This window comes from Phalacrocorax aristotelis, chromosome 7 (genome assembly GCF_949628215.1).
Source record: "Phalacrocorax aristotelis chromosome 7, bGulAri2.1, whole genome shotgun sequence".
NCBI classification, from domain to species: domain Eukaryota; kingdom Metazoa; phylum Chordata; class Aves; order Suliformes; family Phalacrocoracidae; genus Phalacrocorax; species Phalacrocorax aristotelis.
In genome coordinates, this window is record NC_134282.1 from 53,005,301 (window position 1) to 53,030,004 (window position 24,704).

Here is a 24,704-nt window from a genome sequence, read left to right on the forward strand (position 1 = left end):
ATTTGTTAATGGCTTTTCTTCAACATAAAGTGCTTCAGTTTCTGAACTATCCGTAAAAAAACAGTTAAGTGAAGAAAATGTGCTGGGACAGAGAGCTTCTGCTAGAGAAGTACTTTGTGAAATCAAGAGGTGGAAATCCCACCTTTTCATGGGTGCTGATGTTTCAACTTTCTCATGCTGTATTGTAGTGTTTTCTTTTCCCTTTGCCACTAAGAAAATCAGGATGGATTGTTTTACAGTTAAGCCATAGAATAATTCTGGTTGGAAGGGGCCTCAGAGGGTCTTATAGTCCAACGTACTGCTCAAAGTAGAGTCAGTGATGAGATTGGAGCAGGCTGCTCAGGGCCTTATCCAGCTAGGTATTGAAAACCTCTCTGAACAACCTGTTCCTTCTGAACAGCACTTTACCACTAAGAAATCAATAAGAATGGATTATTTTACAGTTAATTCATCTAGAGATCAAGCCGGCTATTCGAAACCAGATCATTCGTGAACTGCAAGTTCTACACGAGTGCAACTCTCCCTACATAGTGGGCTTTTATGGAGCTTTTTACAGCGATGGAGAAATCAGCATTTGCATGGAGCATATGGTAAGTAAGCTGTCTTAGCTTGAAGTTGCTAACAGACCATTAATGCAAAACCTGAGCATCCACAGGACTTAAGTTAACAAAGTAGACCTTTCTGCATGAATAAAGAATTAAATGCAGTTGTTCTGGATTTACTCTGCAAATCTGAGGCTGGGGTTAATGTGATCTGTTTTATCCCCTTCTCCAGTATCTGCTTTTCTGTAGAAGTTTAAGCTGTACAAATGCAGCCTTCCAATTGCTTCTCCTTTATCCATGGTCCTTTTTGTTTTATTTAGAAATGTTTACCCAATTCTGCTACTTGTTCTGATTTGGGTTTAGTTCTGCTTTTATGCAGAATGGACCAGATCACTCTGATGCTACAGCTGTGTAGTCCTTAGTAGCTATGATACTGTGAATCTAGTTTATTCTTGTTTAGATGAATCTGTACTTTGTCTCCTTTCTTCAAATTTTACAGAAAATGCAAACATAAAGAATAGTGCATGGGACGTGGACAAGCCCAGAAGGATCTTATACAATTTTTAATGGCAAAAATATATTTAACTGTGTTTCATTTTAATAGAAAAGTACACATTCTTCTTGACATCTGTTTGCCTTTCTCTAACCATATGGAGCCAAACACTAAAAGTAAATTTTCTGTAATTAAAGGACAGTCAATTTTTTTGCCTCACTTGCTTAGTAGAGGATGTTTTTAACAATATGAAATACAATAAATCTGAACGCCTTTTTGTTTTTTCCCTGAAAAAACTGTTTCTTTGGAGAAAAACCTTATTTTTTCTGGAAAGTACATGTGATTGTTTTAATGCTCCTCTGGTCTTCTCTTACGGAAATTTTTAGAAGAAATCGATGGTTGCCTAGGAACAAGTGATCATGATCCAGTTTTTAAGCATGTGCTAGCTGAATGGAAGGTGTGCATACCCCAAAATATAAATGACTATTGGGAATTATAGAGAAGTTAGTTTGTCAAAATTGAAAACAGTAATGAAGAACAGGAAAATGGAAGCTAAAAATGACTGGGCATTGTTTCAAAATACGTTACTAAATGTCACAAATGTGCACATCCGCAATTCCTAAAATGGTTGTATGTTGACACATGCCAAAAGAGAGATGATGGTTGTATAAATATATGTGGAAGTAAAAGGCCTAAAGAATTTCCATCTATTTGTCAAGGAGAAACTTAATAGGAGCGATCGGGGTATGCAAGTTCCTAAGCAGGGAATGCTGCATCTGTCAAGGAATGATATATCTGACAGTAGACATCTCTTCAGCTGAAAAGGCGGCAGTATGAAACCTGGTGTTTCAGTGCTGAATCTGGTCTAAGACAGACTGGATACAAGATTTTACACATAGAACAATTGATTGATCAGATATGAAATAGGAAGAGAGGGTGGATTATTTAAACTATAGTCTTAATTAAGGCATTAAGCTGTTGGCTCAATGCAGATCGTTAGGTGGAAGTCTCTGGTCTCTTTTTGGATAAAAGATTAGATGAGAATCTCCATTGTCTTTTTTGTACATATCTTTCAATTACTGCCAGTCAAAATTCTTATTTTTAACAGTGAGTTACAAAACATAGGTATGAATATGAACAAAAAGTTGGAGGTGGAAAAGGCATGGAACTTGAAGATTTGAGTCTTTGGTATTTTTAGGTCCGTAAATTCAAAATCAATGCATAACTTTGCTTAGCAGCGGATATTTAATGGGCAAAAAGATTGGAGTCTGCTCTGGAAAGACACTGGAGGTTGCAGCCAACACTGGGCAATTGAACTGTATTCAGCCGCTTTGAGGGCTGGAGCTAGTCCACAGGAAGGGGGGAAAAATGTTTCTTTTGGTATGAAATCTTTGTTAATATACTGGTGTCTCAGCAGAGATGGCTGTCCAGGGATGCAGACTGGTTATACAGGAGATTTATATAGATATTTTTTTTTCCTCCTCTTGGTGTATTTTTAATCAAGTGTGGTGTATGTGGGTGTATTTTACAAAAATACATGATCAAATAACTATTTGTATACTTTCCTTCTCATAAGAGTTCTAGATTTTAGTCCTCAAATAGTAAAACTTTCCCTTCTAGCTTTTCACTTTGTGTATTAAATGGTGATGAAAACTTCCAGAGGATAGGTTAAGGCGGAAGGCAATTACTTTCTCGAGCTGGACTTCTGTCTGAGTAGTGGTAGATATCAAATGCTGATCCAGACAAAAGGATATTGTGTTTTTTAATTTGAGAAATAACTTTTTAATTTCTTCTTTGGTTGTATACTCTTTACCCTAGAGAATCTAGAACTTAGGCACAAGCCTATTGTTGAATCAATTGCTAAAAATAAATAGCATTTTTTACAATTTTCCTTCTCAGAAGCCCTTAGCAACAGTGGAATATATTTGACTTCGGGGGTGTGCGTGCATGCGTTCAGTTTCTTCAAACTAATAAGATTAGCAAGACACTTACCATGAAACTTTAAAATAATTTCTTCCTATTTTGGCTCTTTGAGAGCTGGGCCAAATCAACCTTCCATCCTTGGAAGTTGGCTGAGTCACCCCGGATATGCAGAACTAAGAGAGGCCAACTTTCTCTGTGTAGGATTTATCTGGGGGATGAGGGGAACAGGGATCTGGGTTGAATTATGATCATGGGGTGGTACTAGCAGATGTCACGTTTGGGAAGAGAACTCTGTCTTTTCCCATGTGATGAATATTTGTCCTTGTAATCAGGATCACAAAATCTTCTATGCCTCTTCAGTCCTCCTTACTCTGTCTTTGGAGAGAGAGAGAATCATGTGATAGCTGTGACAAGGAAAAAATGCATGTTATTGTGTTGGTCTGAAAGTTACAGAAATCTGTAAAATTCCTAATGCTTGGTCACCAGCTGTTTGCGGACAGTACTTCCTTAGCGAGAGCCAAACCATGGAAATACTGGTAGGGAAGATCATTGTGTGAAGTGTTTACTTAAGTGGATGTTGTTACTGGCCGAATGTTTGTTCAAAATAAACATAAAACTGACTAATTCCTACAGAGTAATGATTTTTTTTTTTTTCAGGTATGCACCATAACAATGTTAAACATGAAAAGCAACATTTTTTTCCTTGCTGAATTCAGGCTTCAGGCTATGGTCTTGTTTAAAAATGTTTTAGAGTAATTTGATTAAAGCTTGACTATTCAAACATTTATTATTAGGATGGCGGCTCCTTGGATCAAGTACTGAAAAAGGCTGGAAGAATTCCAGAGCAGATACTGGGCAAAGTTAGCATTGCGGTAAGTGTGTTCATCGCTCTCAAAGACTGGAAGTGGGTACGTTATTGTCTCGATGTGGTAATACCAGCTCCAGCAAGCTGCCACTTTGGGACTGAAGGATGAAACAGACTCATATTACCAGATTAAGTGCGTTGATTTCTTTTAAAAAGCAGTCTTTGTACATGTCACTTGGTAGCTCAGGGCACTGGAATGAGTAACACATTCTATTGTGTTTGCTTTGATTTTCTGCTTTTGTATCAGCTGATGCTTCTGGATAAGAACAGAATTAACATTTCATTAAAAGTTTTTGAATGTTACTTTTTTCTATCTACTGTGTGACAAGCTGTTTATGCAAAACTTCTGGTAAGGGGTTGATTGGCTCTGTTCTAGTCTGAGCTGCAGGTAGAAATTAAAACAAAATATTGATCTGCAGCAATTACACTTTAGGATTTCTGTTATGTTGCATTTTTGTACAGACACAGCATGCAGTTCTCTTCTGTTTCACAAATTGAAACTTTTTTATTTGTCTTTAGGTAATAAAAGGACTCACATATCTGAGAGAAAAGCATAAAATAATGCACAGAGGTGAGATAAAATCTGACATTGTGACTTCTCATGAAATAGAATTCTTACCCAAGTTAAAATACATGCTTTTTCTATGATTAGTTCTTTATGGTTCAGCATGACTTCGGTTCAGAGGGTTTTTCTCAGGTAGTACAAGACACTTTTTTTTTTTTTATCCAAATGACTTACTATGGCTAATCGTGTATCTTCAACTTCTGCTATATCTTACTGGGTTTATAATGCATGCTAAAACCTGGTATGCTTGTATTATATTTTCACACAGAACTTCTGTCTGTAGCTGCTTGCTGCCAGAGTGACTTGGCCAGCTGGGAGTATGTGCTAGAGCTGGGAATCTGACTTAAGACCAGATATACTCCTGTAACACTGAAGATAAGAATATGTTGAAGGACCTGAGTGATTCAGACTCTGTTTCCCTTAAATACCAAATAAGTATTCCTGTATTTTCTGGGATGAGAACAATGCTTTTTCAACGCAAAAAAGTACATGATAAACTTCTGGGTAAACACAGGCAGGTACAGAAGCAGAGGCTGCAGTCTTGGACAGTACTATGCACTGAGGAAGCTCTCGAACATTTCTACCTGCAGCAATGGCACTCGAGCCAAGCAACCTATTGCCTGGTGTAGCTGCAGTGAAGATACACCCCATCTGGCATAGCTGTGGGCAGTAACTTTCTTAGAAATGTCAGTACTCGAAATGAGGCAACATGTATGGGGGAAAGCTCTTCATGTAGTTTCCATTCCTGTACTCGGTTAAGAGAGGAAGAGAAGCAGAAGACGGTTAAGGTACCTGTGAATGGGGTTTTGTAATGGCGTAATTAATTCTTTATCAAGAAAACTATATTAGAAAGCATTGTCCCACTGTATCTATTTATTCGTTGCAGCTGCTAGTCTTTTGACAGTAACAGATCTATGAAGTGTGACAGCAGAATCTTTGGAGAGACTCAAAATTAAAACCTCTGACCTAAAATTAATTTGACAGTTCACACTCATTATTGCCTTTAAAACTTCTAAAAGAAAGTCACTATTTCTACCAGCTGACTTACATTCACATGCTATTTATAGATCTCGCTCATGCAGATTTTCATCCTTTTTTATACTTAAGCCACTTTAAAAACATGGTGAAGCTATGTTAAATGACTGTGTTGCTTCCATGCTCCTGGGGTCTTTAGTTACTTTACTGTAAAATAAATGCCCTGCCTTACTTTCAGCTTATACTTTCCCTTTTTAAAATCCATCTCTTTCATTAATCTGTTGCGTGTTCCATTGAACAAAAAAATGACACTTGATACGGTAGAGAAATCAATTTACACTCATGTCACGAACAATGGAATTTAAGACTGGAGATGGAGCGTTTCAAGTTTTTGTTTGACTGGCACTGTTCATTGCCGTAATCGAGCAATATGTATAAACCACGCCAACTGTTCGGTGAGTTTTGTACCATCTGAGATCAATCTTCAGATTGTAAAAACATCTTCACCAGAGGCTAATCTGAGTCAATGTTTGTTGGCTGGACCAAAAAGAGTGCTGATTAAGCAATCCTAGTTTATATAGTCTGTTGTAGGATCACCTTACACATGAAGTGTAGAATGTGTTTATTACGCATTTCTGTTGGGTTTTTTGTTTGGGGTTTTAACACAATCAAATATAACTCCCTTCTGGAGAAAGGAGGCTGGAGGTAGACTCTGTAAAGATTTCTGATAGCAGTTGCGAAGTTAGTTATTTTTCTGTTCAGAGCATAAGGGAGACTCCTGGGAAGGAGATCATCTTATTTTGGGACATAGTGGAAGTGTGTTGTATCTTGTAGTCTTCAGTTCAGCCACGGCAGTGGTTTGTTACCATGTTGGTTGCATTTCTCCTGGTATAACTGGGTTGGCATTACTTTGGTGACACAGCTATAATAATTGGAGATTTTTGTGGTTTACTTTCTCTAGTCCCTGTAGCTTGCCCTCAGTGACTATCTAGCACTGCACTGACACAGTGTGACCAACATCTGACACGTACTGTTCTCATGCATCCTGTCCCTGGGGAGAAATGTGTGCGATTCAGTGGGCTTGGTTCGGTAAGGTTTTTTGGTTTTGTGTTATGTTGAGAGTGGGAGACTTAAACGAAGAGACATCCTCGCTAACCGTGAGTATGTAGCAACAAGAGGCAAAAAAAATTTGTTCTTAAATCTAAAGAGAGCAAGGCTTGGATTAACTTGTTTTCAGGGAGGAGTTGATTCCATTACTATGTTTTACTACTTGTGTGTGACATAGCAATATCAGCAAGTTTGTAATATTGACCTGGCCACTGAGATTGCCAGCAAAAGTAGAAGTATAATGCTATAAAACATCATTGAACAGTAAGATGCAAAATGTGAGCTTTTATGTTTTTATTTAAAAAAAGGAGCTGTTTCACATCAAAACAGCTGTATTGCCTACCCAGCAAATAAACACACCATTCTCAGTATTTTTAGCTGGGGATTTTTTCTGATGCAATGTAATGCTATACAGTAAGATGGGGGGCAGGGGAGGAATCTGTGTATGGGATCCCTCCTTTGAAAGTCATAGGTATTCAGCTTGGTTTTGGTTTCTTGACTAGTCTCACCCATTAATGGAGATTTTTATAAGTCAAGTGTTTGTGCCACTGTTTTTGTTGCACTGTGTATAAATCTGGGGAAAAAAATCAGTCGAAATCAAGTTGTCAGGAGCTTCAGGTAATGCTTTATTTGTCTAGCTCTTAGTGTCCTAATGAACTGTTCAGTAGATTAAGCGCATACAGAGCTGTTTAAGAAGACCTATTTTTCTTGGGTTATGCAACATCATCGAAGTACAGCCTTTAAGATAAGAGATTGAGTCTCTTTTGAGTAGAGAGTGGTGAAGGTCTGTATGTTGATGGCAGTTGAGGATGGTTGGTGCAGCTGAGATTTTGGCATCGTTGTGGGGCAGTAAAAAGAAAAAAGGACTTAACAACATCCCCATGGGACAGAAATTCACGGGAGTGCTTTCCAGGGTAAGGATTCTATAAGATGGGCATGGGTTTGCTGTATTGGTCAGCAGAAGCTAGCACCTAGCATTTTGAATGCAAGAGGCTGCTGTTAGACAAATTATAATGCTGATCTGAAAGAAAAGAATAAAAAAAAAAATCAGCAAACTTGTCAGTGGCACATTTGCTTGGATTGAAGAAGTAATGACAGTCAAAGGACTGCAAAACACCAAATGGAATATGGGTAACTGCTCGACATGAGGTTCAGTTTAAACTGCTTCCATGCACAGATATATCCTGGACTGACTGTGATCTCTGAGAAGTACTCACTTGTCGTTACAGACACCTCAAGGAAGAAGTCATTAGGGCTTATTAAAGAAGGAGTGGAAGAGTAGAAAATAGTTTTTCTATAGACTATTAGCTCACCTGGACTACCATGTTTTGCAAATTCTATCATGTCTTTTCAGAGAGGACCAAAACAAAGCTTCTGAAAGACAAGCAGGTGGGATACAAAGCAGGCACAGAACAGGAAGGCGTGAGGAGTGTGACTATAGTAGATATTTTCATATCTCCTATTCTGTTAAATAAAGACACTTGTAACAGAGAATGTTATAGAAGATGCTACTTCTGTGGTCCAACTGACCTTGGGTAATACCAGAAGGCACTAAATGACAACTCCAGTTGCAGCCAGCAGCTCCAGGGTAGGTGGTACCACACAGCAGGGCTGCTGCCAGCGGTCTGTTCTAGTGTGTTAGTTCCTAGAGTATTGTCACCAGATTCTCCTGCCTTGGGAGACTGAAATGGATTGGAAGATACCAATAGCGTGCTGCAAGGCATATATTCTCAAGTGTCTGGCTACTCAGTGACTTCTGTACGAAATAAATTCTTGCCTGATGGTGGTGTTATAATGTCCAGGGCTGCCTCTCCTTCAAAACGATATAGGTTTTTGCCTGCCAGGGAGAGCAGGGCTCAGGCAGAGGAGGCATAACTTCTTTACAGAGATGGATGAGACATCCTGTAGTGTAGATCCTGGAAACTTTTGTATTAACCAGCTCCCTCTTCAGTGTGTTGTGTCCATCCCTCTGGACTGGCTAAGGACTTCTCTAGAATTAAACAGCTCTGTTTCTGTGTTGTCTAGGATGATATATGAAATGTCCTTTCACTTTCTTTAAAACCTAAATGCGTCAATTGGGTAGCATGCTTGGCCTTCCTTTCTAGATTTGTTTCTTGCAAGTTACAGCGTACATCTTGAAGGATGCCATGGCATTCCTGCTCCATTTGGCAATACAAATCTCTGGTTTCCAGAGAAACTGCTTAAGTGCTCAGACACAGCATAGTGTGCTACATTTAGAGGAGTGGAAAGACAGCAGCCTTCCAAACATCACACTCTGATCACACTGGGCGCCTTGCGAGGAAAATGGAAATGCTCAGGGAAAGGCAAGCTTTATGTAAGGCTCCAGTGAGGAGTCTTGGTTTGCTGTGCTCTTGTAAGAAAGGCATAGTGGGGGATTATCACCTGGAGAAATGCTGAGGGTAAAACTTGAGTCTTCAAAAGACCAGGTGGATTCTAGCATGTGTAAGATGCTTATAAAGGGAATGTCGTTTGCTTTGTTGACGGTGGAATGCTAATGTTGTTTTTTGCCATTTAATTATGAACATGAAGTACTCATGAGCTGTAGAGATAAGCGAGGATTTATGTCTTTGTTCAGAATCAAGCTAGTAGATGTGCATAGATAAGCAGTACAAAACTAAAGGCCATATCTGTAATTTGTTCAGGCTCTGCAGTGCTTCCAGTGTATTTTGCAAATATTGTTTTTTCCACCTTGCTTTTACCCAGGACTCTTAGGTGCAGATTCCTGTGTAGCTGGGAATCTCTAATCTCCGCTGCCTGCTTTACTGCACCAACATCTGCTTGGTTTTGGGGTTTTGGTGGGGTTTTCTTTCCTGCTGGAATTTTTAACTGATAGGTCAATCTCCTAGACTGAATTCTTCGTTTCCATCATGAAGTGTACTTGTGGTGAGGCCTCTACAAGTAGTTAAAACTTGTGCAAAGGAGGTAGACCTTGCAGAAGGTTCAGCTGTCTGCCCAGAAGGCCTCTAAAATCGCTTTACTGAAGCCCTGCTCCAAGGTAACCAGTGTGTAACGTTCTGTTTCCTGCCTGGTAAACAGCTCTGAAAACTGCCCAGTACCTCTGCCATGCTTCCAGGAGGAAAAAATCTATTAAGGAGAACAGCGTTTGTAACCAAGTGACTTTCCTAGGGATGGGGAATTAAAAGTACGCGCAAAATACATGCCCATATTCTTCCCCCTCCATAAGGAGGAAGATTGTACCTGGTAAAAGCAGCTGGGATCTCCTTTGTGGTGGAAGGAAGATGCACACGGCACACAACAATTTTTTTCCTTTTTTCTTTTTTTAAAATTATTTAGTTATGGGAACAATTAATGCCCTGTATTATGACCAGGGATAGTTTGCATTGGATCACTCTGGATTTTCTATAGGCTGATGCTCGCTCCAAGTAAAGTGGACAAGCTGTAGGCTTGCTGTCCTGTAGCTGAGCCTAGAACAACTTGTACGTACAGAAATCATCACAAAACACTCTTTCTGATGTGCCTGGACAGTTTGTTAGCTAGAAGGGTGATGTCAGGAAATGTAGCCACAAGTTCCAAAAGTAGGTAACTTTATTCTAGCTTTGTTTTGCCCTTTAAAAGGAAGCTGGGGGAGAAACGGCTAAAATATAGTTTTGTCTTCACTTCCAGTCTCCATGGATCTTGTTCAGTGAGGCATAACCTGCATGGAGATCTTTTTTCCAGTGACGAGGAGTCACACTAGTATCACCTTTCCAGTGACATCCCATTGACACCACAAATTAAGGCCAGTTCCTCAGGCACTGAAACGAAAGCTACCTGGAATATATTTGTGTTTAAAAGTGAAAAGCAAATGAAAATACGCTGCAGACTATAGGCCTCTGAATCTGCTCGTGAATGGCAGGGTCTAAAGTGAAATTCTGACAGGCTGAGCTGATCGCTTTCTTCAAAACCAATTTATAGTACCCTTTTTTCTGTAGCATTACTTTGCAAATGTGAGCTGTTGATTACTTCTTTCAATAATGCATTGGTAATGACCGGCTAAGCAGCAAGATACAGTAAAAAAAAAAAAATTCTTACAGCTATAAAAGAAACACTAAACAATTGTTCTCTCTGTACCTTTGCATTCACAAATAGCTGTTATTAGTTGCCTAGCTACCAGTGACCCTTATTAAATTTCCATTTAGAAAAAGTGATGAACTGAAAATCATGAGGGGATTCTATCACAGGTAAACAATCTCAAAGTATTTTAAATGCAGCATTTCAATAATAGGAGCATTATTTTTTCAGAGTTTTTGAAAAATAAACCCAACAACAACCAAAAACACCCCCCACACCCTCCCCACAAAACCCAACCCAAACAAAACCCAGGACAGTAAGAACACACTGCAAGAACTGTTGGCAATACAATGATTTATGCTTATGTACATATGAAGGTGAAGTTAGGGATGATGGTGTGGCTGCTGTAATTCATTGACCTTTGTAAAATAAATATGTAGGGCCTCTTTATTGAGTACTTCCAGGCAAAAGAACATCATTAAAGAGGAGTTGTGCTGACATGCACTTTCAAATTTACCTCGTTAGTCATTCTGAGGAGGATGTAGATGCCCAGACTTAATATTTGAAAGCCAAGAAACAGGGTGAAATAAAAACTTAAAACTAACAGCCATTTTGCACTTGTAAGTTAAAAAATTCTTTTCATTTATCTGTATTTAAGCAGAGAGCCTGTGAAATGGGCCTGGGTAGGGAGCCAAAACGCTCGAGTATTCCCAGGGAAGGGGTAGAGTCGTATAACAATTAAAAGGGAAACAGAGTGAGACACATGTTATTTCTCACCTTCCATGTTACTTTCATTGTTAAATTTCCCATTTTATCTGTTATAAATAATCCATTCATTTTTTTCCAGATGTTAAACCATCTAACATCTTGGTAAACTCTAGAGGTGAAATCAAGCTTTGTGATTTCGGTGTCAGTGGACAACTGATAGATTCTATGGCAAACTCGTTTGTTGGCACACGCTCCTACATGTCTGTAAGTACAGATTTTATAGCTTTGAGTTTACGTTATGGTAGAGTTATCACAATGCCAGTAATCAAACAAGAAACCAACTATTGCCGTTGCTACTGCTGTTCACGGTTCAGCTCTTCCTGTGTTCCAGGAATATTCCAGTATCGTATCAGATGGTAAAGGGTGGGGGTGGGGGGGAAGAACTGTTGCAAGAAAAGCCAAGCAACTTGGAATATTTTATAACACTACAAAAGAGGTGCAATTGTGGCTGTGTTGCAGAATCCAGTCAGCTAATGTGTTTGAGTTTTGTATACATGTCTCCCCAAAAGCCCAGTTATTTTAGGTTTGCTTTTCTTAAGTGTAGTTGTCTTTCCACTCCAGCATTTTGCTGCAGTCACTTACACAGGCGAGCTGCTGCCTTGCTAGTGATCCTGTTGTGACTGCTCCTGGGAACCCAACGTGGCTGCAGCAGCAGGAGAAAGCGCAGGAGTGGCTAGTGTGGACAAGGCCATAGCAGCTAATCTGAGACTATTTACAGAGTGTTCTTTATTCCTGTGCATGAGGAATACCTTGAAACTTCCTCTTCAGAGGAACTCTTTGCATTATGTGAAAGTCACAGTTAATGGAAATAACAGATCTCTTTGTTCTGATATAGTCACCTTGTTCAGCGTACAACCAATTAACTCATACAGTCAGAGCACTCAGATTCTGCTGTAGGATTGAAACTGTGTGGGCTTAAACTTAAAGGAAAAAAGCATAATAACGCTGCTTCTGCTCAGCATGGGACCTGCATTTCAACAGCAAAGCCAGTGTTCTCTCTTTGCCATTTAATATGGGTAACATACATGAAGTCAAACCGTGGCTATGTCCCCACGTACATCTAGGGGCTGTTGCTAATTAGCAAAAACAATTCATAGCTCCATCTCTTCTGGGCCCTTGATGTACTGCTGGCTTCCCCTTTTTCTCTTAGTAGAAGGAACGAGAGCAAAGTGCTGCCTACCTTCAGTTTTCCACAATTGATTGTTTCCACCAGACTGAGATTTAGCGTTGTTCTCTGTCACTATATGTCACAGACCAAGCAAGGATGGTGATTGTATTTATGTTTAATAGTGTCTGATGTACCTTTTCTTGGTATCCCTTAGCATACTTTTTCAAATAACAGCTAGAGAATTGCTACATGCCAAACAACAACCTGCTCTAACAAATGGGGCTGTGCTCAATCAACAATGCTTAACTTGAACATATTTTCTAGGTTTTTCACTATTTTTATATAACTACTACTGTGTGTTTTTTCTGGGTTGTTTTTTTCCTCATCCTCTCACTTCTTCCTGTACACTTACACCTTATGAAAATCTACTGTGTATCTTTATTTTTGAGCATCTTTATCCTGTGTGTAGCAACTGTGTAGTTTATGCAGATGGTTTTGGAACTAGCTGAGGAAGGACACTGGAGAAAGCTCAAATATAATCTCAGTAAATGTTACAAAACTAATTGAACAAAACTCTTCCCTCTGCCATAATGGGTGATAGACTTTACCGTAATACTGCATTCTTATATTCTATGAAAAATAAGTTTGAAAATATACATTTTTCCAAAATAGGCATATAGTCGGGCAAGAACCTGCACCATTTTTGTAAAATATGGGCTTGATTTTTAAAAAGAGAACAGAAAAACAAAGTGAACATTTTCTTTGAGAAGTCTTAGTAAAAATTGATGCAAGGATGCTGTAGATCAATGTACTAAAATTTGCAGAAACCATCTTCAGCGTTTAGCATAGTATTGATAAAGCAAGTGCAAAAACTAAGCAAAAGAGTGAGTTAAGAACTGAAGTGTAAGATTAGTCCTAATGCAGAAACTGAAGATGGGTACACTGATCGGGACTGAGGATCTTTGGAGCAATGGGATGGGGATATCCAGATCTGATTTTAATCATTATTCAACTGACCAAAAATACACATACCTAAATATCCTTCCAGAGTTCGAGTCTCTTAAGAACAATTCAAAATATATTTTTAGCTGAGTCTGTCTTACCTGCATACAATTTTTTGCTGCTTAAATTAACATGTGTATATAATCTATCCAGAACTTGTGTTTGTGTTCGTCTCTTTCTAGTTTGTTTTTTTCCTGAGGAAAAAAGTAAGCCTATTGCATTTTTGTTTGTCAGGCCATGATGTGCAAGTGGTTAAGCTGGCAGAACATGTGTCTGTATTCCTAGCCTGTATATATTTTTCAATCATTATACCTCCAGGAACGGTCTGTGCCCTGCATAATACTTCATCATTCCATTTGTATGTTACCTTTTATTATCATTTCAGTGGGTTATAAAGCTCAAGAGTTTATTTGGAAATTATTTGAATATGGATCTTAAACTGCAGTTATGCATCTACATAGTAGTCCTTGTATAAATGCATTTCTGCTATAGGGAGCTATCAGGTCTGGTATCAGCTGAGAAGTGTCACAAACCACTAGGTTATTCCTGGAGCACCAAGTCACTTTTGGACCCATATAGAATCAATAAAGTCACCTTCCCTCTCCTTCCCAAAGCAGAAAACCAAGAACAGCTTCTCAGGGAAACGAGGTGAATCTTCAGTTGCCCATACTGGTTTTGCTTTCTTGTGTTTTAACTAGCCCATCATTATCTAAATGTTGCAACATTTAGATATTATGTTGAAGCCGTAAACCAGCAACATAATAGCATCATGTTCAAAGAGCCTGGAAGTTATTTGCAGGGGTGGTACGCAATGTTGTTGGAACTTCTGGAACTCCAGATAGGATATTTAAAGAAAAAGATCAGTAAGTCACTCATTGGAACATGGACCATACTAATAAGTTGGGGTTTCATCCTTCATTTTATCCAGGCTATTGCAGAATGCAGGCATTTTCCTTCCTGTTACAATACTGTCTCCTCTCTTGTTTCCATTTGTAGCCGGAAAGACTACAGGGAACTCATTATTCAGTGCAATCGGATATATGGAGTATGGGGTTGTCGCTGGTAGAAATGGCTATTGGCAGATACCCAATTCCTCCACCTGACTCTAAGGAGCTTGAATTAATGTTTGGCTGCCCAGTAGAGGGAGAGTCTCCGGTCACCGAGACCTCACCCAGGCAAAGAACACCTGGCCGACCAGTGAGCTGTAAGTTACAATGATCTGTTAAGTTCTTTCCTAATAGACCCTTCTCTGTCAGCTTAAAGGTCTTACTTACCTGGTACCGATCTGCATAGTGTGGCTTCAAACTTTCAAAAAGTCAGGGCTTTAAACTTTATAAAAAATCAGGATTGTAGTGGGCACCTGGCTCAGTCTCTCTCTGAGGAGGTCCCTGAGTTTGAGAATCAAGGACCAGAGGTCCTCTTGTTGATGACTGAGCTGTTCATGAGCACTGTTAAGATCCTATTCTGGTGATAGGGTTCATCTCTCCAAGATGCAATGCTGGTCAAAGTACACTAGAACAATTCCAAGTGAAGTTAATGGTTTGGATCAGACCTGAAAACAATGTCTCCTGGAATGAAAATATTACCCTATTGCTGTATCACTTTTTTCCCTATAATCTACTAGATGCCATGTAAGAATGGAGTGTATGACTGTTGGCTGCTTAAAACACCTCTACCACAGGAGGAAAATAACCCTCTATTTTTCCACTTCTACAATTTCTGTTTAGCCTATGGACCAGACAGCAGACCCCCAATGGCAATCTTTGAACTTCTTGATTACATCGTCAATGAGGTAATCAGCTATTTGCACTCATACTAATACAATTCTAAAATTTTAAAGCTTTCCAGAATTTGAGGGGGTGTGGGGTTAGTGTTAGGGTAAGCCAGGTCTTCTGACCTTTTATTGCTGCAGTATGAGACAAGCATCCTTGTTAAGTGTGTTGGCTTGATTTTTAAATCAATCCCAGGAAAATTTTAGTTCCCTTCTCTGCATCATTTAAGTAGGTCTATGGGTTTTCTAGCCTGGATCGCGCAACCTGTTATGGCAGTTAATAGCAAACTGTACAATCAAGTATATACAAAGCTGGTTTTTTATTTTAGTCTTATGAACAACCTCACTTATATGCTGTATCTTTCAGGTAGCCTTGGGGCTTATCTATTTGATAGAGACTGGTATTTTAGAATTGATAGTCTGTTTCCAATATTTTCACAAGTGCTACTGAAATTCACATGACTCCACTGCTTTTGTACTTCCAAACAAAAAAAAGCATGCTCATGTTAGCTTTCATTTGTAACAGCTGGATAATGTAATTGTTCCAGGTGAGTGAATTATAAAAAAAGTGTCTGACACACCTATTTAAAAAGCAGGGTTGGTGCCTAGGCTCCTGCAAAGACTAGCACTGCTTGTGCTACTGTACGTGTACCGATAAACTGCTGCTGTTTCTCGCCTGCGTGCACAGTTCTCCTCTCACATTAAAAGCCTGTTTTGTATATTATGTAACGCTTCAATATGACAGCACCAACTCTTGGAGCAGAGTTCGCATTGGATTATTTAAGATACTGTGGTCCTGCTCTCGTAGCATCCCTGAGGAGGTGAGTTTAAGCTGAAAAGCTGCAGGAGTTGAGAATTTGGCAACATTATCTTCTGCCACCTCTGCTGTGGCACAAGCAATCTTCAGCATGAGCTGCTACCTCCAACAAAGTCTGTACACTGGCAAGGAACTGAAAGCAGGCCATGTCTCAACTCTGCACGTACAAGTAACCCGAGTGTAAGTGGTTGCAGGACCTACGGTGTAACAGTGAAAACTTAACTCTGATGCTATAGCAAATGTCATGGAGAACAAGACAATAATATGCAGGTTTATATAGTACTTCTTCTGAATTCAAAAAGAATTCTGATAATAAAAGAACCTGAACAAACTCATTCCTTGGGACAGACTATTTAGATCAAAAGGATTATGGAACTAATGATGTGCAGGGCATCTTCCCTTCCCCGAACTAGAGATTAGTAGTGAGGAGAATAACGCAGTGCTAATTACTGCCAGCTGCTCTGAGCCTTCTTTAATGACAGCTCAAGGCTGTGTTAACCCCAATCAGGTGTGTGTGTGGAGAGAGAAAAAGGCACAACAAAACCCACCGCACATCATAGAAACTGTCTCTGGTCTGATTTATTACTGGAACACCTAAAATTCAGCAGCTGTGAGAGTAATAACCAACAGTAGTCAGTAATAATCTTGGCACCGTTACTTTTATACATCGTATGACAGCACATCCTTTGTTTCTGTGCGTGGAAGCTGAAGTCTGCCCGACGCTTGTTTCAGAGCTCAGCTTTGAAGGAAGGCCTGGGTAGTGTTAGGGTTTTACAGCTTTGCCCAGATAAGGGACGTACAGTCGGTAGCTCTCCGGGTAGGTTGCGCATAATTGTGTGTTATTTATGCTGAACAACTGCCAATTTTCTAAATTATTTTTTTAGCCACCTCCAAAACTGCCCAATGGTGTGTTTGGTTCTGAATTTCAAGATTTTGTTAACAAATGGTGAGTATTCTCTCTATGGCTATGTTGCAAAGGGATGCATTTGGGATCAGCCCTGCTGTCTTACTCTGTCAGTAACTTGGCAATTAGAGTCCCTACTTGTAGGTCACAGCAAATGTGGAGTAATTTCAATTAGCATAATCCTCTTTCTCCAACTGTTAATGTGCCTAAAGCTCATTTTACAGGCACCAGCCTGACAGCATATACATCCAAAGAGAGCCCCAAAGCTGAGCGGTGTTCCCCTCTTTAAGATACGATCTCTGCTTGTGTGTGCAATGAGACTAGTGCTTTCTCAGTGCTCAAGACACCATAGTACTTATGGACTCTGACCGTACAACACAATTCTAAAGGAGGATCCTTGCTTTTAAGGGTACCTTTCACAGCATTCTGCACCATATGGAACAGTCACCGCAGAAGTCTTGCAGGCTCCAGATGCTTTTTTTCTTTGAGTGCTTCACTGAACTAACATCTTTATCACACCAGTCGTTCTCCCATCTATTACTTTTCCAATTGCACTTCAGTGATACCTGCACTGAACCAGGACATTCAGTGCTAAGGGAGGCAGTTCATTGTAGTTTGAAAAGTTATTTATTAAAAGCTTCATATATTTATTTACCATTTCCAGAAGGAAGAACAGTAATGCAATAGCTGTACTTGACACTGACCTTGAAAAGACTTGGGTAAAAGAAACTTGAGGGATAAAGCAACCACACTGTTGAGTTTTTGTTTAAATGGGAATTTGATCTCTCCAACTTGGTGTTAGACACTCCTGCCCCCACTGAACAGTGTCGGTCGGGCAAGTCAGGATTTCATACCTAAAACTACACCTGTGAAACCTACAGCAGGGAGCTGCTTACAGACCCAGATCTGTATTTGAGAGGTACTACGTTACCTAATGCTTTTATCTAGAGTGGTATCTTCTTGGGACCAAAACAGTATAGCAACATGATACAACTTGATCTTTATTTTAAAAGATAATAGCATGTAACTTGTGTAACACTTTCTGTTTTCCTAGTTTAATTAAAAATCCTGCTGAGAGAGCGGATCTGAAGCAGCTGATGGTAAGTGTAAGTCCTGAACTTAACTAAGAGCTCTCTTCCATGCAGGCTGGGCTCCTCAGCTGGCCTGAGATGAGGATCAGAGCATATGGTGCAGGGTGTTGCTTGTGTTAGGGGCCACAAACAGCTCAGTTTGAGGGGGGCCGCTTTTCTGATCCAGCGGTCACGGGGCCTCAGGCTTTCAAACACTCCTAGAGCAGGGGCTGTCACGGAGACCAAAACTGGTCATTTCTGGAGTCTGTCATTTGATAATTACAATGAATAGATGACCTTGTGCTATTAAATTAATTAGCAAAAGAATTCTCTTTCTTGGGTTTATGAGTCAGTAATAAAGTATATACATTATTACTTTTAAGAGGAAGAAAGAAAAAAATTCCCCATACCTTATGGACTAGTGAAATACACTTCTTTCATCTTCTGTGAAACAGAATTTGCTGCCTCTTTCACCAGCTTTGCCTTGCAAAATCTCTAGAAATACTAGACACAGACAAATCTTGCACTTTTTTTCTGCATTAAATGACCGTACCAGTTTCAGTGGCTCTTGTCGTGGCCTCAAGTGTAATGGTAGGATGCAAGTTCTACTGCTGACAGTCGTTTTGCCTGCCCTGATCCTGCTGTACCATAAAGGTGCAAAACACAGTCAGCCTCTTGCTGTTACAAAAGCCTTTCTGCGCACAGGCAGGTATTTTCCAGAGTAGTATCTCAAGTGGCTGAGTCATATCCTTATCGCATACTGTGGTGTAGGTACTCCGCAATAGGCGCTGTGTAGGCAGTACTCCTCTGGCATACTTTGCAGTGTGTAGCTTTTCACATGCTGGTGAGTGCAGTAATCCTGCAGAAAAGCTCTCCTGGTCACTTCATGTGGTTTGCCAAATCTTCTAGCTAGCTTGAGTACTGAAAGTAAACTGGATTTATTGTATTTCATGTTATTCAAAATTATTATTGAACAGATTGAGTGCTTGAATAATAATATTCTTCTCTTCTGCTCAGATTCATGCTTTCATTAAGAGATCTGAAGCGGAGGAGGTGGATTTTGCAGGGTGGCTTTGTTCAACCATAGGCCTTAACCAGCCGAGTACACCCACGCATGCTGCTGGAGTCTGAATATGGAAAAGCAAATCCTGTACTGTACATCTGTTAACAACGATGCTATTTTGGTCCTATTTCCTCAGCTTGTACCTGTTCAAACACGTATCTCGCCTCTTAAGGAAGAATGTCTTTATAGCATGTGCCAAATGGTTTTGAATTTTGTCATAAACTAATTGGTATTGTATTGGATTACATTCGTTTACTGACCAAAACGTTAAGGTGTTTAAGTTACAGTGCTTGCAGATTTTAAGTGATAATGGATATTCTTTCTTAATGAAAATATCACTGGGGGCGCTTACCCCTAGCTTGTTTGAACTTTATCAGGATTCTTTGTAAACTGTTGGTACTTCAATCATGCTTACCTAATCTCCCACGCAAAAAGGGTTAGGGATGCTCCAAAACGGTATCTGTCGAGCATGCTTTTGCTGCTGCCAAACTGCATCTGAAAGTTAGGCCTGATGGTTCCAGTTTTGCTGTTTAGAGAGATCTCTTTCCAGGTGGAGAAGGCAAGAGCTCTGCATTTCTTGGAATGTACAGGGCAATATTCTAATTGTAGACATGTTCATATTTCTGTATTTATTTTTAAAACATATCATCATACTTGGATTTAGTGATGTTCTGTCTTTCTAACTGATTTTTTAAAAGTTAGTACTTGGAAGCATCCTACAGAATCAAGACAGATCCAGGCAACTTGCTTTCTTTTAACCTAAAAATTCATGACAACTGTGTTAGTGTCTGAAGTGTATGAAGATCCTCTATTGTTTTATCTTCTCAGATGTTTAGCAATGGATTCTCTTAATAAATATATTATCAAGTAACCTCTGGAAGCTTTTTTTATAACTCAAACTTAACCAAAGCCTAAATCTGAAGTTGTTACTGCATTACATACCCTTTTTCTATAAACTTTTCCATAACCATGCAACATCCTTAGTTCCAAGAGGTATAGGATTGTGCCTGTACAATGACATGTGAAACAGGGCTTGAGTCAGTTGCCGCTGCAGTGTGTTTAATATCCTGTACGCCAGGTTTCTGTGGAATGTCTGAGGGAAGCCTGACGGCAGCGGTTTTGTCTGCGCAGCACCGAACGTTGCACGGCCTTGGTGCTCCGTTCGGTGCTGTGACCCGCTGGGTGGGGTGGCACAGGCGCTGCTGTCCTGGGGCAAACCAGCATTGTGGCACAAAACGCAGGAACCTTGTGATCCACCCAGCAGAGGGAAGACCTGCTTGCCTGCATCTGTCACTAGCCAGCAGTGATTGTACTACACTCATTTCTTCAGCTTTCTTTCCTTGCAAGTTCAGCTTCTGGCAGTTCCTTGGCAAGCTCATTGCTGTTGCTGTACAAGGGAGGAGGGAGAGGGGGTACAGCTCTGTCTCCTCAGCACGAAGTCTTGCTCTCTGTAACAGCTATGCTGAGCAGCGCTATAAAAAGTTTAGCTCCTTGAAACGACGTTTTGGACACGGAAATGGCTGAAGTTCCTTCCCAAATGGAATCCAAATCATTCTAGACATGAACTTCCACTTAGCGAACGGTATCGAGTATCAGAGGGAAGGATCAAATAGCCCCCAACCTGTCAGCACTAGGAAATGACTCACTGACACATCCAGGCTTCCTTTGGCTTGTCTTCCCTTGAAGGTGGCTGTGAGTAGTGACAAGGCTGGCTAGTCACGTATAAAGCTCAGGGGATTTTAAATTAATTATACACACAGACCCAGAAAAACAGCAGCACTTTTTACTGTTTGGTAAAAGAAATACGCAACTTTTTAGAGATTTAAACCCCCTTTTACTTGTCTGCTCCATGTAATTTTAACAACGGAAGCACAGTACAGGTAGTAGTAGGGCACCAGGTAATGTACTTTATTGCAACATGCAACAGAAATCATCCACTTTAATCCAAAAACAAACAAGGGACTCATTAGCCAAAGGTAGCAGGAAGAAAGGACGTACAGTATATCCACAGAAACTACTCTGAAACGTGCTGGGAACAAATAACATTTTTCAGCAGTCAGAATTAACCTTTGGAGATGAAACCCAGGAGCAACTGCTCCAGAGTGTGATGTGCCCAGAAGCAAAGCAGAGGCGGCGTGCGGCCCTGCTCTCGGACAGGCGAGGTGCTGAGCGAGGCCCCCCAAAGGTGCAGAGCAGCGTAACGTGTGAAGCAAGGAGAGGCTGGCTCCTGAGCGCCTCACAAACCAGCTCTTCACACGCATACTTTCAAGGAATTATTTGATAGTTTTGGCTCAGAATTTATTTTCTTTTAATTTTTTTTTAACCCATGAGTCTTGGGAAAGCTTTGCTACACCTCCTGCACTTGCATTCTAAGCTCCTTCATTACGACATCCAGGCTTCTCCAAAACCAGATAGTCTTTAGTAGAGGATGAAACTATATTTACATTCCAACATTCAGTTTCCACCACTGCCAACCAAATAAGAACCAAATAAACAGTCTCTCCTCAAACAGTGGCAGGAACCTGGGGGGGTTGAATCAGCTATTCTGCCCACACCCAGGAGGCGGGCCGCTTTTCCAGGCACCTTTCCTGCTCCTGAAGGCAAACTTGACAACACTATTTGTTCTGTGTTCTCTGAGCGATGCCAGAGACAGCAACAGCACCTTCAGACACAAGTTGTGCAATGAACAACCCTGGATGTAGCTGACCATTTTCCCAGTAAGACAACTGACAAAGTGGTGGGGTTGGTTAGAAGATTACTTTTAGTGGCTTTAATCAACAGATTTGGGTTACTGTGCTTTAAAACAAGTCTCCAGGAACTGATAAAATAACCACGTGGCCAGACAGTGTCTGCGCTCCACGAGGAGAAAGAACACGTTGTCTATCGGTGAGAGCAGCACTGGTTTGTTACTGTACCATTATTGTGGAGGGGACTCCAAACCACTTTCCATCTTATAATTAAAACTCCTTATACTCCTCCTTGAAGCTCACATGAAAGCAGAAGGTAGACTTGCATTGATTCATGAAGTTACTGTGAGGGAAAAAGAAACTAACACTAATTTTAAAATAATAGTTCCTTATTACAAGTGAGACGGGCCAGTTCTTCCTCTACAATCTGTGGACAAATGAAAGGCTAATTGGCTGCTACTCTGAAAGAGCAAGAAATAGAAAATACTTCACTGTTGGAGTCAGACTGACCGCATTTAAAAGCACCAGTGGGTACAAAGAGAAGCCACCTTGATAGCGCGCTCAAAATTAGGGTGATGGTGCAGTACCTGCTTCTCCCAGCGCGAGAACACCTCTATCTCCGTCCCATTTATGGGGAGCGAGAGTCCAGTTTTCCCTATGACCGAGACCACGGCAGCTGACAGCCCGCAGACAATCCTGCACACCTCTTTTCTCCCTGCCCGTCTTAAAATTCCCAGTTTAAGCAAATGAGGTTATAACATAATCATTGGTTCAGCAACCAGCCTCTGTGGCCTGGATTTATTTTTCAGCATCAGGAAATAAGAACAGACGAATTATTGCTTTTAGTGTACGTGTCAAATTAGTCTGACTTGATGAATGACTTCTCCCATCCACATATAAAGATGTAGTAAGCTACATTAGGTTTTACATACGGAACAGATTATGCTACATATTTGTGCAGCAAATTTTAATTCTTTTAACATCTAAGTGAAGACGTGCCAAGCCTGTGACATTCATGTGTTCGAGCGTAACTTCCCTGGGCTCCACGAGCCTCGCGTATCATACAGCTCATATCCATGTCTATGACAAAATGAAAGTCAGTTGGTGAATGTTATATGAACGAAGAAGAAATTCCTGAGTCTGTATTAAAAACCAGCTCTGACTTTTTTCTCTCAAGAATCAGATTCCTCCTCCTCCTCCTCCTCCTCCTCTTCATGGTCTTGAAGACTTAGGTGCAATTCAGTTTGATTGATAGCAGCCTCGTTGTCCATCTGCCCAAGAGTCTGTCACAATAAAAGAGTTTACCTTGCTAATTATCAAGACCAGCAGGGACGAGACACACTTCTCAAATCACTCTTCCTTACAACTGTGCAGCCACAGCGTCTTTTAGGAGCCTGCTACGAGACCTGCTGGCTGCAAAAGCCCATCACAGCGACGAGCACCACACTTTATGGAAGTTTCAACTAGTTCAGGCTGACCATGCATTAAGTAAAAAGCTGAGAGGCTTTCTGTCCCTCATCCCCTACGACCAGCCAGCTGAACCAGTGGGGAATATCGGCCACAACGCTCAGTAAACGGCGAACTGAGGCTATGCCAACATAAAGGTATGTCCCAACCTCCCTGGAAACAACACGCTGCTTTCGGGATGGGAAAAGGCAAAACCCTTGAGCCATAAACCAGCAACAAACCAGACTGATTTTAGAGCTGAGCCTTTCAGTTAATGGGCCGCGTAACCAAGGCCAACGTTAAAGCACCCTGAATGAAACACCGACAGGCGCTCACATCAGGCCCCCTCCCCTCTCCCTGTCACGCTGACACACCCCACCTCGGGATGTGACCCCGCTTTCGCCCGGCGAGGGCTGCTCTTACTTCTTGAGCCTCCTCTGCAACTGCTGCGGGAGGGACTGATACGCTCCCCTCTCTGGACCTGATCATGGACTGTAGCGCCAGCTCTTCCACCTGCAAGCAAGGGCACACAGAAGCCTTTGCAATCATTTCTTGGTCTCTAAAAGTATTAAATATTTAAAATCTAATTAAACATTTTTGGATAATCAACAGCAAAGCTTTTAAATGGCGTTTCAGCAGTGCACAGCAGGACCCCGCGCGTGATAAGGGCTGTTTTGCGGGACACGCGAAGCCACGGAGGCCACGGCACAACCCGGACCCCGCGGCTCCTTCACGGCTCAGCAGCATTGCCGGCCTTCCACAAAGCCAGCAGAGGGACGCGGGGCAGCCCCGGCCCCGCCGCCGCCCTCCCGCACCCGGCCGCTGCCTCCCGCTCCCGGGGCGGCGCCGCGGCGGGACCGGGCCGGCAGCAGCCCCCCGCACCCCCGGGTGGCCCCGGAGCGGCCCCCGCCGACCTTGAGGCGGGTGAGCTGGTCGTGCAGCGCCGCCTTCACCCGCAGCAGCGTCTCCTCCTCCTTGCGCAGCTCCTGCAGGCGGCTCAGCATCCTCCGCTCGCCGCGCCGGCGAGAAACGGGCCGCCGCAGCGCCCCCTGCCGCGCGGGAGGACGCACCACAGCCGCCGCCCGACGTCACGCCGCCGCCATTTGCTCGTTTCCGGGCGGCAGCTGCCACCGCGTGGCCGCTTATCGTCATGTGCTACATCAGAAAAGGGCTAAAACCCAGCCTGGGGGGGGGTGCGTTAGGGGCAGGCGGCAAAGCGCATCCCCGCCTTCTCAGAACCACAGAATCATTGAGGTTGGAAAAGACTTCCAGGACTATCCAGTCCAACCGCCAACCCAACCCCCCCAGGCCTCCTAAACCATGTCCCAAGTGCCACGCCTACACGGTGTTTGAACCCCCCCAGGGACGGTGACTCCCCCACCTCTCTGGGCAGCCTGGGCCTCTGCTTGACAGCCCTGTCAGTGAAGACATGTTCCCTAATATCCAACCTAAACCTCCCCTGACACAGCTTGAGGCCGTTTCCTCTCATTCTATCGCTGGCGACTTGGGAGCAGAGACCGACCCCCCCCTCACTCCAGCCCCTCTCAGGCAGCTGCAGAAGGGCTC

At 41.7% G+C, this 24,704-nt stretch overlaps 2 protein-coding genes across 3 annotated transcripts in view; one reads left to right on the forward strand and one right to left on the reverse strand.

The window, feature by feature from the left end:
* Positions 1-19,876, forward strand: part of MAP2K1 (mitogen-activated protein kinase kinase 1) — a 38,457-nt gene extending 18,581 nt beyond the window's left edge. Inside the window, exons 3-11 of the mRNA XM_075100761.1 lie at positions 444-590; positions 3,753-3,830; positions 4,343-4,394; positions 11,350-11,474; positions 14,377-14,584; positions 15,108-15,172; positions 16,853-16,914; positions 17,927-17,972; positions 18,960-19,876. Of these exons, the coding sequence (XP_074956862.1) occupies positions 444-590; positions 3,753-3,830; positions 4,343-4,394; positions 11,350-11,474; positions 14,377-14,584; positions 15,108-15,172; positions 16,853-16,914; positions 17,927-17,972; positions 18,960-19,073 (897 nt within the window). The 3' untranslated portion in view covers positions 19,074-19,876. The remainder of the gene's footprint in view (positions 1-443; positions 591-3,752; positions 3,831-4,342; positions 4,395-11,349; positions 11,475-14,376; positions 14,585-15,107; positions 15,173-16,852; positions 16,915-17,926; positions 17,973-18,959) is intronic.
* Positions 19,877-20,889: 1,013 nt separating this feature from the next.
* SNAPC5 (small nuclear RNA activating complex polypeptide 5) lies at positions 20,890-24,194 on the reverse strand. 2 transcript variants are annotated; one of them, XM_075100763.1, is made up of 3 exons: positions 24,053-24,145; positions 23,562-23,697; positions 20,890-22,975 (listed from the first exon to the last, which is right to left on the reverse strand). In XM_075100763.1, exons 2-3 carry the CDS (start codon positions 23,685-23,687, stop codon positions 22,865-22,867), a joined length of 237 nt encoding a protein of 78 aa, XP_074956864.1. In that variant the 5' UTR covers positions 23,688-23,697; positions 24,053-24,145; the 3' UTR covers positions 20,890-22,864. The 2 variants fall into 2 exon arrangements, with proteins under 2 accessions (XP_074956864.1, XP_074956863.1); XM_075100762.1 differs by having other exon boundaries at positions 22,459-22,975; positions 23,562-23,651; positions 24,053-24,194.
* Between the last annotated feature and the right edge of the window lie 510 nt (positions 24,195-24,704).

Coding starts and splice junctions, on each gene's coding strand:
- SNAPC5 (XM_075100762.1), bottom strand. CDS start 24,142: ATGCTGAGCCGCCTGCAGGAGCTGCGCAAGGAGGAGGAGACGCTGCTG. Junction 23,652..24,052: donor ACCAGCTCACCCGCCTCAAG/GTCGGCGGGGGC, acceptor CCTTGCTTGCAG/GTGGAAGAGCTGGCGCTACA. Junction 22,976..23,561: donor TTGCAGAGGAGGCTCAAGAA/GTAAGAGCAGCC, acceptor TTATTGTGACAG/ACTCTTGGGCAGATGGACAA.